Source organism: Pocillopora damicornis, chromosome 3 (genome assembly GCF_964200805.1).
Source record: "Pocillopora damicornis chromosome 3, jaPocDami1.2, whole genome shotgun sequence".
Lineage (NCBI taxonomy): Eukaryota > Metazoa > Cnidaria > Anthozoa > Scleractinia > Pocilloporidae > Pocillopora > Pocillopora damicornis.
In genome coordinates this window covers 6,661,787-6,675,619 of record NC_142672.1, presented here as the reverse complement: position 1 = coordinate 6,675,619, position 13,833 = coordinate 6,661,787, and the positions used below count along the sequence as shown (strand labels likewise).

Below are 13,833 nucleotides of genomic sequence, written 5' to 3'. Positions count from 1 at the left end.
AGCATTCACTCGTTGAATAAAGAGGGTTTGTAGCTAAGATCATAGATAGGCCTTGCCTGTAATTGACCTGATTTTTTTTTTAGCCAATTATTAAGTGACAATATCTCGCGTGATGTGTGAGTTAAAATAGAGCGTCAAGTGGTGTTCAAGAGCAATATTAAAACCATGCAAGAGATTTAAAACTGATAATCTCCTATACCATTTTATCCTGCTTGATGGACATACATTAATATCTAAATAATTTGGTTTTATCAACTGAGTTGTAACACTCCCCTACCGAGCAGCACCACAGTTTCTTTAGAAACTAACCCCTTTATTCATTGAATTCCTAGTAAGTGAATTAGGCTTTCTATATAGATGTAATTTTGATACATAGTCCAACAGAAATAAAGTGACTCTAACGAATCCAAAAATAAAATTTTTCTAGATGGCAGGCCAGGTTTGCCTGCCTCTTAAAAGAGTTCCATTTTTTTTCAGCTAAGAAACCCTTTGACACTTCTCAGCCATGAATTCTCATCGAGTAACGAAATTACCAATTCAAATGAATCTGCGAGAAACCTGATTTTGTTTTTTATCTTTCGCAGTAATTTGTATTGGACTATTAATTTAAGGCCTGTAATCTTTATTGCTTTTAAAATCCTTTGCTCCACCTTTAAAACAGAAGCATTATCATTTCATACGGTATAGCAATATGAGGCAACCATTAATTTCAAATCAAGTATAATTAATTTTACTGTTTCATCGAAACTTTTATGCTTTATTTCATCCAAGTCACGCACTCTATCTTAATTTCGTATAAGAGATTTCTTTTGCTCAGTTTCTGCCGTTTGCCTCGAATAAGTTTTTCAGTAGAAGTTGAATCTTGTTTAAGAAGAGAAAATGTGATGATTGAAATTTGACTGACTAAAATTTCGAACTAGAGATGCTGTGCTTATGAAAATCACTTTGTCAAAAAGAAACGTGACCGAGATTTTCCTAAATATTTTGTATTAGTCCTGCTCTGTTAAACGTTCTTCAAAGCTCTATCGATATATAATGTAGTACGAAAGCCTCAGTTTCGATTAAAGTCTTCTAAAATTCGTTCCCTGCGAACAATTGATTTCCGCGTTGGGAGTTCTTTTGTTTGACTGACTCTTGATGGACTATTTTACTATCAATCATAGCAGTCCCACAATCGACACAACTGTGGATGTACTTTTGAAAGATGACAAATCACATCTACTTTTTGCGCGTTTCACGACAACAAAATGAGCAAATGTTGTTTGGGTCTCAGAACAGTAATGATTAGTATGCGCGAACAATTTGCTACTATTTTGCATATGCAAAATTGAAAAAACGGTTTAAATTTTTCGCTCAACATCTGTTTGAGTTGTTGTGGTCCATAGAATCAATAAACAATCCCGCTTTAAGGAAAGTGCTTCGTTGGAAGAACGTCTTAAAATTCTGGTGTTTTGCGCACCTGTAAAATTTTGACTGACTTCTTGGAGTGCTTTCAATAGCTCAGTTCTCCTAGTTATGAGTGACAATGGCCGCAGCAGTTTTTATGTTTGTTTTTGCTTTTTTCTCTTCTTTGGCTTTAACCGCCGGCTGCTGGAACACTGCACTGATTTCGCTGAAGGCTAATCAGTTCACAACCTACAGAAATCATTAAAACGGTGGAAACTGTGCCTGAATTTAAAACGTTAACAACCAACGCAAAGTTGGTTAATACATTTAGCGACGTTTAATAACGAGGCGAACGCATTCAAAAGTTTTGTTGTATTACATCTAAACATAAAATAATTCGATGTACAACATTTCAGGTAACTCTTACCCAAAGATAAGTCCAATTTCTCTTGACCTAGAGGCGAAGATTTTAAGCTTCCAGAGCTGGATGATCATAGGAGCTAGGATACCGTAAGCGTCGCTTAAACAGCGTAAACAAGAGTGAACGCCTTCTTTTAATTTATGCAGTTGATTAGAGATCATTCAAAAACGTGACAATTTTAATGACGCTGACTCTGGGGAGTCCAAATAAGTAGGTTGGCAAAGTTTTTGCGAAAGATCCTCGTCAACAATGCACTACTAGTTACCTAAGCAGCCCATATGATCTAAATTTTCCATCGTTACTCATGTTGTATTCATGTCAGAGCTGTTATTAATAACATTTTCGTTGATGTAATTCCTTAGAATATTCTAAATGGAAAATTCATTGCCTTCATTCAAGCGTGGAAAGAAAGTAAAGAATAAGTAAAGGAAAGGAGAACAAATTATGCAGAGAGTTGATTCTTTTCAATGCGAATAAAAAATTTAAGTGCAACAGGAACAAAAAAAAAATTGACTAATTATTCATATCCAATGACAGCCATTGAGAAAAAATAAGTTGACATTTATTGTTTCTTGTATTCAACAAAAGCTGTATTTCTTTGTGATCTGAAAGTCAAATGTCGATTAGCAATAAAACTAAAATTGATTGAATCCGTTTAGTGAGATTGTTTGGAAATGAAAATTATTAACTCATCTCAGTGATCTTGCGTGTTAGGCAGCCCGCTCAAGGCCTGAAAAACACATTAACAGTGGTTGGTCGGCCAATATCATCGCGTTACATTTTGCGTTACAGGTGTTCATTTATAATGTAAAGGGAAAAGTAGGAGGGGGATTGGGAAGAGCAGCAACCAATCCCCCTCAAGTTTTCTTCTCATTGAAGTTCCTGTCGCACTGTCATCGTTGCCTTGGCTATTTGTGACACGGCTGTTCGTTTTTGAACAGTCTAGACTAATATTTATCGACTTAGAATCTAATTACTGAGAAACAATATCAACAGGTTAAAAAGCTGTAGTGGGGAATAGGTAAGGAACCCACACTGACGCTTTCCTCTTCCAGCATTTGATTTCTCAGATCCTCACGAGCACACAACAAAGTCATATCTCAGAATGACTAAAACAACAATCAATTGTTGTTTTATCTTATGGACACACCTTGATCAAACGTAAACTGACTGGCTATAAAGCTCTTTCAAACAAAAAAGATAAACAAACTTATTCATCAGAGCAAACAGAACGTGACGCTCGATTTGCTCGATAGTACACAATCGGTACATCAACATGAGCTTACATCAGTACTAAGTATCCTATTTCCGACACTACAAAGAGTCGAAATTTTCGGAATAGAAGAACTCTTAGGCGAGCAAAAATAGAGAAGCGAATTTCCGAAGCTACTCACTCCTTCAAAAATGAATTGTTACTCCCAGGAAGATCTCCACTGGAGTATTTTCTTTAACAGGTTTTCATAAAAATTCCTAGAGCATTGTGACTTTGGAAATAATGATTTTCAAAAGAGGGATTCGCCTAAACTGTTAAATTTCTCTTCATTCTTTTTAGAATACTGTACGCCTATTTTCCACCATAGCCTTCCTGAATATCTTAGTGAAGACCTCGAGCGTGTCAGTAAAAGAGCCATGTCAATAATCGCGCCTTATCAATCAAATAAACAATGCCTAGATGGCTATGGACTCTGTACTCTGCGACAAAGACGCTTTGATCACTGCTCTAAGCTATTCGGTGGCATCACCAATTCGAACGATCACAGTCTCGCCCACCTGCTCCCCCCACGTCATCAAGGCTCGTATAGCTTGAGAAGCAAAAGAACTTTCAATCTGCCGCGATTTAACCGTTTTAAAAACTCATTCATCACGGCTATGTGCCAACGAGTAAATAGAATTGTTTAGTAAACTGCAATGCTCGTAGCCAGTAATTTGTACAGAGCACTTTAGTTATAAAGAATCCCCATTGTAAATATCCCTAGTTTTAATTGTACTATATTTATATTGTAAAAAATTATTCAATCCAGCCTTTGGCTGCGAGTTAGTTATTCCTATTAACGATCAACTTTCAACTATCAACCATCAACTAGTTAGCGCTACCCGGCAATTTTGTGCGCAAAACTTTTCTGATTTCAATGCAAGCTTGTTAATTTACCAGTTAAAGGTACAGAAATGATTGAGACCAAAAATAAAACAACCATAAATTGAATATTGAATATTAAAGCGGCTGACGGGGAAAAGTTGTTCAATTCGTGTAGCTACATTTGGTAACAGACGATGTAGTGTAAATACCTCGATGTATTGCGATGTGCAACATCATCTATAACTCTTACCTATAGATTTCTTCGCTTTCTTTGTATCTTTTGGTTTAATTTCTGACTGATGAGAAGAAATGGTTTGAGTTAGACGGGACTTGTTGTTATGGGTTGTGGCGTCAAAAGCGGTCGCTAAAACAGAGCTAACAACGTCTACCTTGAAAGCTTTGCAATTGACAAGGGAGTGTCACGCAATTAAGTTTCCGGCTGGAGGTACGCCCAAGGAGCACTTGTGACGAGTTTCTGAGTCGGGCGATTATCGGAAATTGTCGGCAATTGCATTATGGCGGACTATTCCATTAACACCATTCGTGATTTTCCACAATCAAGCGACTTGATTGAGCCGGACATGAACACTATAACATGCTTTACGTATGAAGAATACATTATTGACTTTAAATCAAGGAAAGTTCGCTAAATTTTGTGTGGCTGTTTCCTTTACCCTCGTCGATCTTAAGTTTCTTGCTCAGCAGAATTTTAGCCTAACACTGTAGCCGCTAAGACCTACGCTTTCAAAGGTAAACAAAACTTATGAATTGTATCGCCACTATAATGCCCTTGTCACAGTGCTACTGGTTAGAAAGATCTCCAAAATGAAATTTCTATTGTCTTGTACCTCTAGCCGGTAGGATCTCAGATGGCTTAGAAAATACTACCGACTGGAAGTAAAGTTTGCATATTAAGTCAACTTTGCCCAATTGTTACAACGTTTTGCTTCGCATTTTACTTTTTCTGCACCCCAAGTTAGTCTTACACTCCGTTGAATCACTTTTTTTCAAGAATACGTATACACTTATTAATTTTTTATTTGGTCTTGTACCTCTAGCTGGTAGGATCTGAAGGGGCTTATAAAATACTACCGGCTAGAGGTACAGCTTACATACTTAGTGGACTTTGCCCAATTTTTATGATGATTTGCTCCACATTTGACTTTTCTGCACTCCAAAATATAGTCGCACACTTCTTGGAATCACTTTTTACAAGAGTACATTTACATTTATTTTTTCTTAATTTGGTCTTGTACCTCTAGCTGGTAAGATTTTAAGAGGCTTAGAAAATACTACCTGCTAGAGGTACAGCTTGCATATTTAGTCGACTTTGCCTAATTTTTAAACGGTTTGCTTCACATTTTACTTTTCTGCACTCAAAATTAGTCTTACACCCCTTTGAATCACTTTTTTCAAGAATAAGTATACATTTATTTATTTTTATTTGGTCTTGTACCTCTAGCTGGTAGGATCTTGGGTGGCTTAGAATATACTACCAGCCAGAGGTTCAGCTTGCATACTTAGTGGACTTTGCCAAGTTTTTTAATGGTTTGCTCCACATTTTACTTTTTTGCACTCCAAGTTGTAGTTTTACACTCTTTGGAATCATATTTTTTATGAATACATTTGAATTTTTGTTCTTTTATTTGGTCTTGTACCTCTAGCTGGTAGGATCTCAGGAGGCTTGGAAAAGAATACCAGCTAGAGGTACAGCTTGCATATTTAGTCAAATTTGCCCAATTTTTACTGCAGTTTGCTCATTTACTTTTCTGCGCTTCAAATTAGTCTTACACTCCTTGGAATCACTTTTTTCATGAACACATTTACATTTTGTTCTCTCTTATTTAGTCTATAACCTCTAGCTGGTAGGATCTTAGGAGGCTTCAAAAATACTTGAAGTACAGCTTGCATATTAATTGACTTTACCCAATTTTTATTACAGTGTGCTTTGCATTTTACTTCTTTGCATTCCATTTTAGTCCTATACTACATTGGAATCATTTTTCAAGAATATCTTCTTGTTCCTTGGTCATGCACCTATCACTGCTTATTTGATGGCACAGCACACAAGATTTGAGCATCAAATGACTCTTCATGGGGAATCCGCTGAAACTAAAGCAGGCATTATTAGGCAATAAGCAAGGGGTTTCTGGTTGGTGTTCAAATAAGAAAGGTTGATTTCTTTTTAATAATAGCAATTTTTATTAGAAAATACAATAAATAACACAGGCACAGGTTAATCTCATTTCAGTTATATAATTGTATAAATTCTGTATGTATAGTAGATGACTATTTTCTTTTTCAAGAATAACTTGCCTTAAGGTCTTCATGCACTCATACATGCTGTTAAATATCATTGAAAATACAAAGGAAAAAGGCCAATATGGTGAATGAAAATCATGTTATCCTACGACTACCTAAAGATGAATTGATTTTAGCATTTCAGACAATGGTTGGCCTTGTCAACAGTACTTCAAATCAAACAAAAATATCATGAAAATAGAGACTGTTTTTTCTACAAAATTCCACTCATACTTAAGCAGATTATTACATGACAAACTTCTGTAAACCTAGTTGACATGTTCAAGTCTAAAATAAATTTCGAGTCAAATTAATCTAAAACTGATTATTTATATTAGAATAAATCCACAACTGAAGAAAATAAAAATCAGGCTAGTTTAAAATTTATTAACTTGAAATTCATTTAAAACTTAACAATGATAAAGATTTCAAGCTTACTTCACATATATAAGCTGCCCCCTCTGGCTGGTAGTGTTTTCTGAGCAATCCAAGCTCCTACTAGCCAGATGAACATGACTGCAAAGCATGAAAATATACCTATGGAGTGACTCCTCAACAGTATAAGACTTACATGGAATGTAGAAATTTTTCCATAAATCAAGAAGTAAATGAAACGAGCTAAATTCACCTTAAATGCATGAAGTACCTCTAGCCTGTAGTATTTCCTGAGCTACCAAAGATCCTACCAGCTACAAGGACACGACCAAGAACCAAGAAGATATTCATGAAAAAAGTGATTCTAATGTAGTATAAGACCAAATGGAAGGCCAGAAAGTTAAATTCAAAGCTAACTGTGATAAAAATTAAGTAAAGTCGATTAAATATGCAAGCTCAGGTACCTCTAGCTGGTAGTATTTTATATGTCCCTTCAGATCCTACCCGCAGGTAAAAGACCAAATAAAAATGAATAAATGTATACTTATTCTTGAAAAAAGTGATTCAAAGGAGTGTAAGACTAACTTAAAATACAGAAAAGGTGAAAAAAAGTAAACGTCGCTTGACTATTGGTAAATTGCAATTGGTGTTACTGGAATAGTCCGTCACAGTGCCGACGATTTCCGATAATCACCTGACTCGGAAACTCGTTACTAATGCTCCTCGGGCGTACTTCTACCCAATCAGTGCTGCCATGATCGGAACGAAATGGCATCACTCACCACGGCTATCGGAGGAAAGCTATTTTCCAAAAAGTCAGCTTAGAATTAAGCTGTTTAACTGTATAAACATACCCAAATTTTTACAACCCAGGTTTCCTGACGTTAATGTAGAAAAGGAAGAGAAAGGCAGGAGGTTCTCAATTGAATCCAGGTTAAAGACCCTCCCGTAGGACCACTTTGCCTCACCCCTTAACTAATGCCTCCAAACTGGCCAAAAAAGATCGAAAACTACTGAAAAAGAATATGAAAAGACAGGATAAGAGCACCACACGCTGAAAACACATTCTTCGGTGGAGGTGGAGAAGGGAGGGCAGGCCGTAGTTGCTATTACGAGACTCCCTAGCGACAGGGCGATCGAACAATATAAAGTGGGTCCGCGAGCCTGATCGAAGAAGTTGAGACTGGTCTGAAAACCTTGTTGTTAGTCTCTGAATTGTATTTCTACAACGGGAGTACACTGGATATGGTTTCGAGACATAAACTAATGTCAATGCAGGAGTAAGCTTTGTCATGCTAGCTATCAACAAAGTCGACAGACGTGGCTATCATCAAGTCTGTATTTGGAGTCTAGTAGTCTAGTTCCAGAGGAGTGGGGTGTCTCTGAAAACTGCGATAGACTTTTACTCTCATTTCTCGTCATTATGGCGAAATTTGACTCTCAGTCTCCCGGCCAAAAAGGTCTTTGCAGGGGGCAGAGACTTGGGAGGAGATGAGTGCTTCGTTATGCTGGCCTGAGCTGAAATGTCGAGTATTTTAGCAAGCCTGGTTCTCAGAAATAAAAAAAAATCAATAACGCTTCAATAAAAATATGTGAACTTCATTACAAGCAGAAAAGGTGCTTTTATTCTGCATGTGCATTGCTACGTTTTCTTTTAAATTTAAGAAAAATTACATTCCAAGTTAGCAGCATTCAATGAAAAGTCTGCTGTGTCACATATTAGGTTTTGAACATACAATTAGCGACGCAATTGTTGACACATTGACGTCCACAGCCCCTGTCACTAAATCTTATCTCTCTTCTCCCATCTAAGGTAACCTCAGTTTGCTCCCCTTTCCCCAAAAACAGTATTGTACCGTGATTCTGTGAGCTTTAAGCTACAAATGTGACAAACGGGGGAAGGGGGCCTTGTCAAGCGCGGTGCAAATAGTATTATAGTCTACGAGTAACCATACCCTCTCCCTCAAGGAGTAATGGAAGTCCGTTTCTATTTGGGGGGGGAGGGGGAAGGTACGGCTAGACGTAAGGTAGTAGTAGTGTTATTCTACATATATAAAGAACTGTTCAAACACAAAGTATCAACTAACTTTTTTATGTACAAAGATAATTATAAAAGCACAAAAAACCTGATGAAGCACATTCAAACACAAAGAGCCGACGTACTCCTCGGAGTCAGCTTTTGGGCTATCACGTAACTCTTTCAAGGCGACGTTCCATAACTTAAACCTAACTACAAAACCCGCGTGACAACGTCATTGGTTACTCAATGAAAGAGATTATCGTGGAGTCATATTCACCGATTAGTCCCTAGCGTTGTCCCATTTGTCTTAAGCGGCGATACTGAAACAAACTGACGATGATATCGATGATGAGTAACAGCACGACAACAAACGCCAGAACCTGAAGATAAAATAAATATGAATATGTGATATCTACTGAATAAATACTTATGGAGCACTGGCATTGATGCTTCGGATCAATGTCAGCATCTAAACATCTGTACAGCTACTGCCCCCCTGACCCAACAGTAACCATACTCAACTTGTCAACTTGTTTGTTATCAGTTGACTGTTTGTTGGGTTAGGGGAGGGGTAGGTGCGCAGTCGTTTAGATACTGATATTGATCCGATGCTTCATGTTCAAAGGCCCTTTTACGGCGGGTTTCTTTTTTCTAACGGTCTTTCGAGCGTGAAGGGAAAGTTGACAATATATTGAAAGTAAAGCACCGCCTGCCGAGACGATGGGAAAAGACTCATCACTTCCTTCTCTGGTCCCAACTTTATATCGTCCTGATGTCTTTTAACCAAAGTTTGCACAGAAAGGCCAAAAGGTCTTGAAGATGTGATCGAACAAAGTGGCAAGGGTCTTAAAAAAAACTAAGCCATTGAAATCTATATTTGAATTTGTATCCCTGGTTCTGACGTGATGTCATTGACGGCAGCACTCAAGTAGAGAAAGTCAGTTGTAATCGGTCAACCAAGGCGGAAATCCCTATTAGTGCAGCACCTTTAGCATCTGAACAAAAATTAGCGCAACAAAAATAGGCTACAGAGACTTACTGATTCGAAAATTAACTTACCACTGCAGCCACGAGACGATCGTAGAGCCAACCAGAAAAATCATTTCCGTGTCTCTCCCTGAAGTCTGCCTCTTTTGCCAGGAGTCCAGCACTTGCTGTGAGCATCACGGCTAAAAAGCCACAGAAGATTACGTCCTGTAATGTGACGAATAGGAAACAAATCTCAATGAAAAAAAACCTTTGAGTTTTTATTATATTCTAATTCTTATAATAACTTCGCGCAAAGAGAGTTACACCAAAAGCGTGGACATCTGTCTTCTCCAGTATCACTCTCCCCAATTTTTACACCCACCTCATACGTCGGTGTCAAGGTGTTGACGGCATGCGCATGCGTCTGTTTGACCGACGCTGAAATAAAGGTAGTAAAGATATTGGTGCGCAGGCCTAATTTGAGGAAATTTGATGGAGCTGGCCTCATCAACCAATTGCTGCCCGACATTAATGACAGGCGATTTTCTCTCACTACAGGGGCGGATATAAGAGTTTTTGTTTTTAGGGGGTGGGGTCCGAAATTGCTTCTCGACCAACCCACGCCCGCCCTCCTCTTCCTCCATGTGAGCAGTAATGACATAAACTACCAGGCATCGGTTGTTTGAAGGTTGGATAACGTCATCCACTGGATAAAACTCTATCCGGTGGATAACTCTATAGGTTTTGCCATCACTTATCCGCCAGATAGCGATTTATCCGCCGGATAGCGTTATCCGCTCTCTATGCAACTGAGCCCAGAGTGATATGCTTGAGGTACACAACCCAGCCGGATGCATAGATGACTTTTGCAAAACTGATAGTTTCAATCGGATATTTTGGGTTCAAGGTTTCTTTCCTCTTGATTTTATGTACTCACCATAAGATACCAGTTGAAGGTCTCAAACCGCTTCTCCAACGAGAACAGAAAGAAGGTATAGAGCAGAAGGAGAAGTATCATTCCCACAAATACAGCCACGAAGAAGTAGGGTAGGTGAGGGGGACTGTAAAATGATTCATAAAGCTGACCGAATATGAAGGAGGCCAACAGCAAAATCTAGAAAGAGATGGCAAGCACAGTAAGCGCTCTCTGTAAGCCTAGCTAATGGGTGCTTTCATTGTTAAATGCTTCAACCAGTTTTGAAATTAACTGTGAATATATGGGCATTATATGTGTGAACTGCGGATAAAGTCGTGAATATGAAAGCGATCTTGGCAGTAATGAACACTACTCGAGCATGCAGCAGTTAAAATAAGGCCTGAAAAAAATTCATTTAAATACGGGATTTGAACCCATGACCTCTGCGATACTGTTGCAGTGTTCTTCTGACTGGGCTAACAAGTCAACTGGGAGCTTATCATTATGTTAGTTCTAAATAAATTGAACCCATGAACTGATGAATAAATAACTGTAAATATATGAAAATCATGTATGTGAACTGCGGATAAGGGACCGGTCATTATTTATCGCCTGGGGGGGGTCGGAGTATTTTTGTTGTCACATCGGAGCATTTACCTGATCCCCCCGTAGAGTATCTAGTTTTTTAGAGATCCCCCCTTATCGGTAGTGGAAAGTTTCATGATCCCCCCCCCCCCTTTTCTCCCAGCCACCGCGTGTTTGAAACAGAGCTGGCACGCAATTTGAAAGTGGTAGTGGCCAGAATGAACGAAGAGAATAGCAGTAATGGTGCTGAAAAAGGGTCAAGTTCGGGCGAGGATTCAGATGAATCTGACGAGGAGACTGTGCAAGAGCCAGTGGAAAGGGCTGCCGAAGATTCTGACACGGAAGCGGAACAAGATACAGCCTCACCAAAATAAACACTTTTTTATTTGTTGTTTTCATTCGGCCGCGTATTAAAATAATGAAAGTTTATGATTTTAGATTACGATTCTCTATAAAACAAACTGAAACGTTATGAAACAATTTTGAGCAATTGTAAGTATTCCATTCTCAAAATCTTGATTACCTTTCTAATTTAGATCGTGCCTGAATAAAAACGTGTATGTTAGACTACGATAGCGATTCTTTTTTACAAAATGGAGGGTCTGTAAAAGGGTTTGGGTTTTGTGTCTGGGCTAGAATAGAGTTTATATAATACAAAATACAACTGAACGTGGTCTTGAATATATGGTTGGGGGTTTAGAGTCCCAGCGGCAAATCCTACCAAAGTATTTACAAATGCAATCACCCGGGGTCCCGGCGCGACCTAAAATTCCTTTTTTTTTGGTCTGATCCCCCCCATTATGCTTGTCAATTACGGCTGATCCCCCCTAAAGGTCTTCAAAAAACCATGTGATCCCCCCCTAAATACTCCGACCCCCCCCCCCCCCCCAGGCGATAAATAATGACCGGTCCCTAAAGACGTAGATATGATAGTGACCTCGAGTAAACAAATGCGGGCACCAACGAATACACTTCCCCTTCTTTAGTTATTATTCGGTGCATTGGAATTAACTTTAAACCCTAGAAGTGACTAGCATCAATTTTCTCCCCACGATACCACCCCTAAATCAAAGACTATAGTCATGAGAATATGGGAAATGATCATTAACTAAAAAAAAAGCTCTTGATTGTCGAACAAATTCTCCTTGTTAGCACCTAAGAAAATGTATAGAAAACAGTATAGAGAATATGCATACTGATATTAGGGTGTAAAAGGTTAACTTACGCTCTCTAAGATCTTAAGAAATCCTCGTATGGAACAAATGTAGGCGCTATTGATCATAGGTCTGCGGCTATTTGGATAACTACTCATCTTGACAGCTGAAAAAAAAGGAACATCTCCTTTCATGCAGGTACAGTTTACTACATGACTTAATTGATCAGTAGGCGATGTTTTTACGCTTGGAAGAAAATTGTCCCACTGCCCGTGAATTCTTATTAATTCTTTCAGCTTAATTCTTTCCATAAATCGCTAATTGTTAACGTCATAAAATTTCTGACAAATGGATAGAATCACCTTAAATTTTTAAGCCGCTTAGGTCCAGGGAAGATTAAGGAGAATTTCGAAAAGTGATTTTTTACAAGCTGATTATTATCCCAACCAAGAGTCACCAAACCTATCTGTTAGCGTATAAAAGGAAACTAAGAATGCGTTTGATAGGATTTTCCATTGCTATGTAAATTTTTAGGGGTCGGTTATTCAAGCTGCTTACTGCTGCCGGTCGCTGTAGCCCTAAAAGAGAATCCTACAGCTTATATTATCTCAGAAAGGCCTATTTGATAACACAAGTTATTTCAAGACTCTTCTTCCAATCGTTTTTGGTGGCAGGCCTGTTGAAGGTCACGTGGGAAACAAATTTCTTTTTAACATGATTTAACTTTGCTAGAATTTCCAGACCGATCAGTAGTTTGAACCTTGCAAATGCAAAAAGTTAGGTATCACATTATTAGGACTGTAAGTGTCACGAATGGCAAGTTTGATACCTGAAGTCTTCATTCACAACGTTAAAGATAACTTCACTGTCTCTGTTTGATGTACAACTTTTAGTAGTTACATGTCTACGTACACGCATGTAATAAATATTCATCACCCAGATAAACTGATGTTTTAATGTTTGTTAGATCCACATGCTATAAGAATGAATTTGCTTGCCAGCTGACACTCTGACACTATCCAAAGTATTAGTGCTTTTTCTGTGTAAGCTACTGACGGAAGCTCAGGGGACATCTACTTGAAATTTCGATACGAGTTGAGGCAAACCCATTGTACGCGCTCAAGTGAAATTATTGACCGACATGTATAAAAGTTGCGTCTTGTTTACAACAGACGCTCGAGAAAGGGTTTTACTCGACATTATAAACACTTCTATGTCTTTATTATATTTGACTAAAGGCTTTTAAATCTTTCAGTAAAATATTTAGTACAACAAAAAGTTGACCCCAGCCTACACCGTCATGATATAAAATTTCAAATTTTTTTTCGAAATTTACGGTTCGCTTCGTTATATTTATCGTACACAAGCGCCTCGATCGCCACTATTATGATTGCTTCAAACGCTTCAGTCCTTACCTGCCTGTGAACGCTTCAGCTGAACTTCAAAGAAAATTCAATCCTGAGTTTGTTAAGGGCACAATTCAGTACAGAGATTTCACCGAGTCCACTTGCCTTCGCAAAAAACACGAGACAAATCGGCGTGATAAAACCACAGCACAGAAGAGCTGCAATATCTGTAATTATAAATGCTAATTGTTCAATGTCATGCATGAGGTACTTTAATATTCCA

At 38.2% G+C, this 13,833-nt stretch overlaps 2 protein-coding genes and 1 long non-coding RNA gene across 5 annotated transcripts in view; 1 reads left to right on the top strand and 2 right to left on the bottom strand.

Annotated features, from left to right (window-relative positions):
• Window positions 1–4,321, bottom strand: part of LOC113675051 (plasmolipin-like) — a 9,587-nt gene extending 5,266 nt beyond the window's left edge. Inside the window, exon 1 of one of the 2 annotated variants that reach the window (XM_027191580.2) lies at window positions 4,135–4,321. The gene's annotated coding sequence lies outside the window, so the exon portion shown is untranslated. Of the gene's footprint in view, window positions 1–1,813; window positions 2,112–4,134 lie in introns of those variants that run through there. The other variant, XM_027191579.2, reaches the window with a different exon arrangement.
• Window positions 1–8,162, top strand: part of LOC149048007 (uncharacterized) — a 19,756-nt gene extending 11,594 nt beyond the window's left edge. Inside the window, exon 2 of one of the 2 annotated variants that reach the window (XR_016184929.1) lies at window positions 7,434–8,162. This is a non-coding gene — a long non-coding RNA (uncharacterized LOC149048007). Of the gene's footprint in view, window positions 1–3,359; window positions 4,042–7,433 lie in introns of those variants that run through there. The other variant, XR_016184930.1, reaches the window with a different exon arrangement.
• Window positions 8,163–13,833, bottom strand: LOC113675056 (uncharacterized). Its single transcript, XM_027191587.2, has 5 exons — window positions 13,620–13,833; window positions 12,276–12,370; window positions 10,487–10,663; window positions 9,640–9,774; window positions 8,163–8,960 (listed from the first exon to the last, which is right to left on the bottom strand). Exons 2-5 carry the CDS (start codon window positions 12,360–12,362, stop codon window positions 8,868–8,870), a joined length of 492 nt encoding a protein of 163 aa, XP_027047388.1. The 5' UTR covers window positions 12,363–12,370; window positions 13,620–13,833; the 3' UTR covers window positions 8,163–8,867.

What these genes read in the sequence shown, in the direction of transcription:
- LOC113675056 (XM_027191587.2), bottom strand. Translation starts at nt 12,362, where the DNA reads ATGAGTAGTTATCCAAATAGCCGCAGACCTATGATCAATAGCGCCTAC. An exon ending in CCTTCAACTGGTATCTTATG is followed by an intron (nt 9,775 to 10,486) that starts GTGAGTACATAA and finishes GTCACATTACAG; the next exon opens with GACGTAATCTTCTGTGGCTT. An exon ending in ATCGTCTCGTGGCTGCAGTG is followed by an intron (nt 8,961 to 9,639) that starts GTAAGTTAATTT and finishes TTTTATCTTCAG; the next exon opens with GTTCTGGCGTTTGTTGTCGT.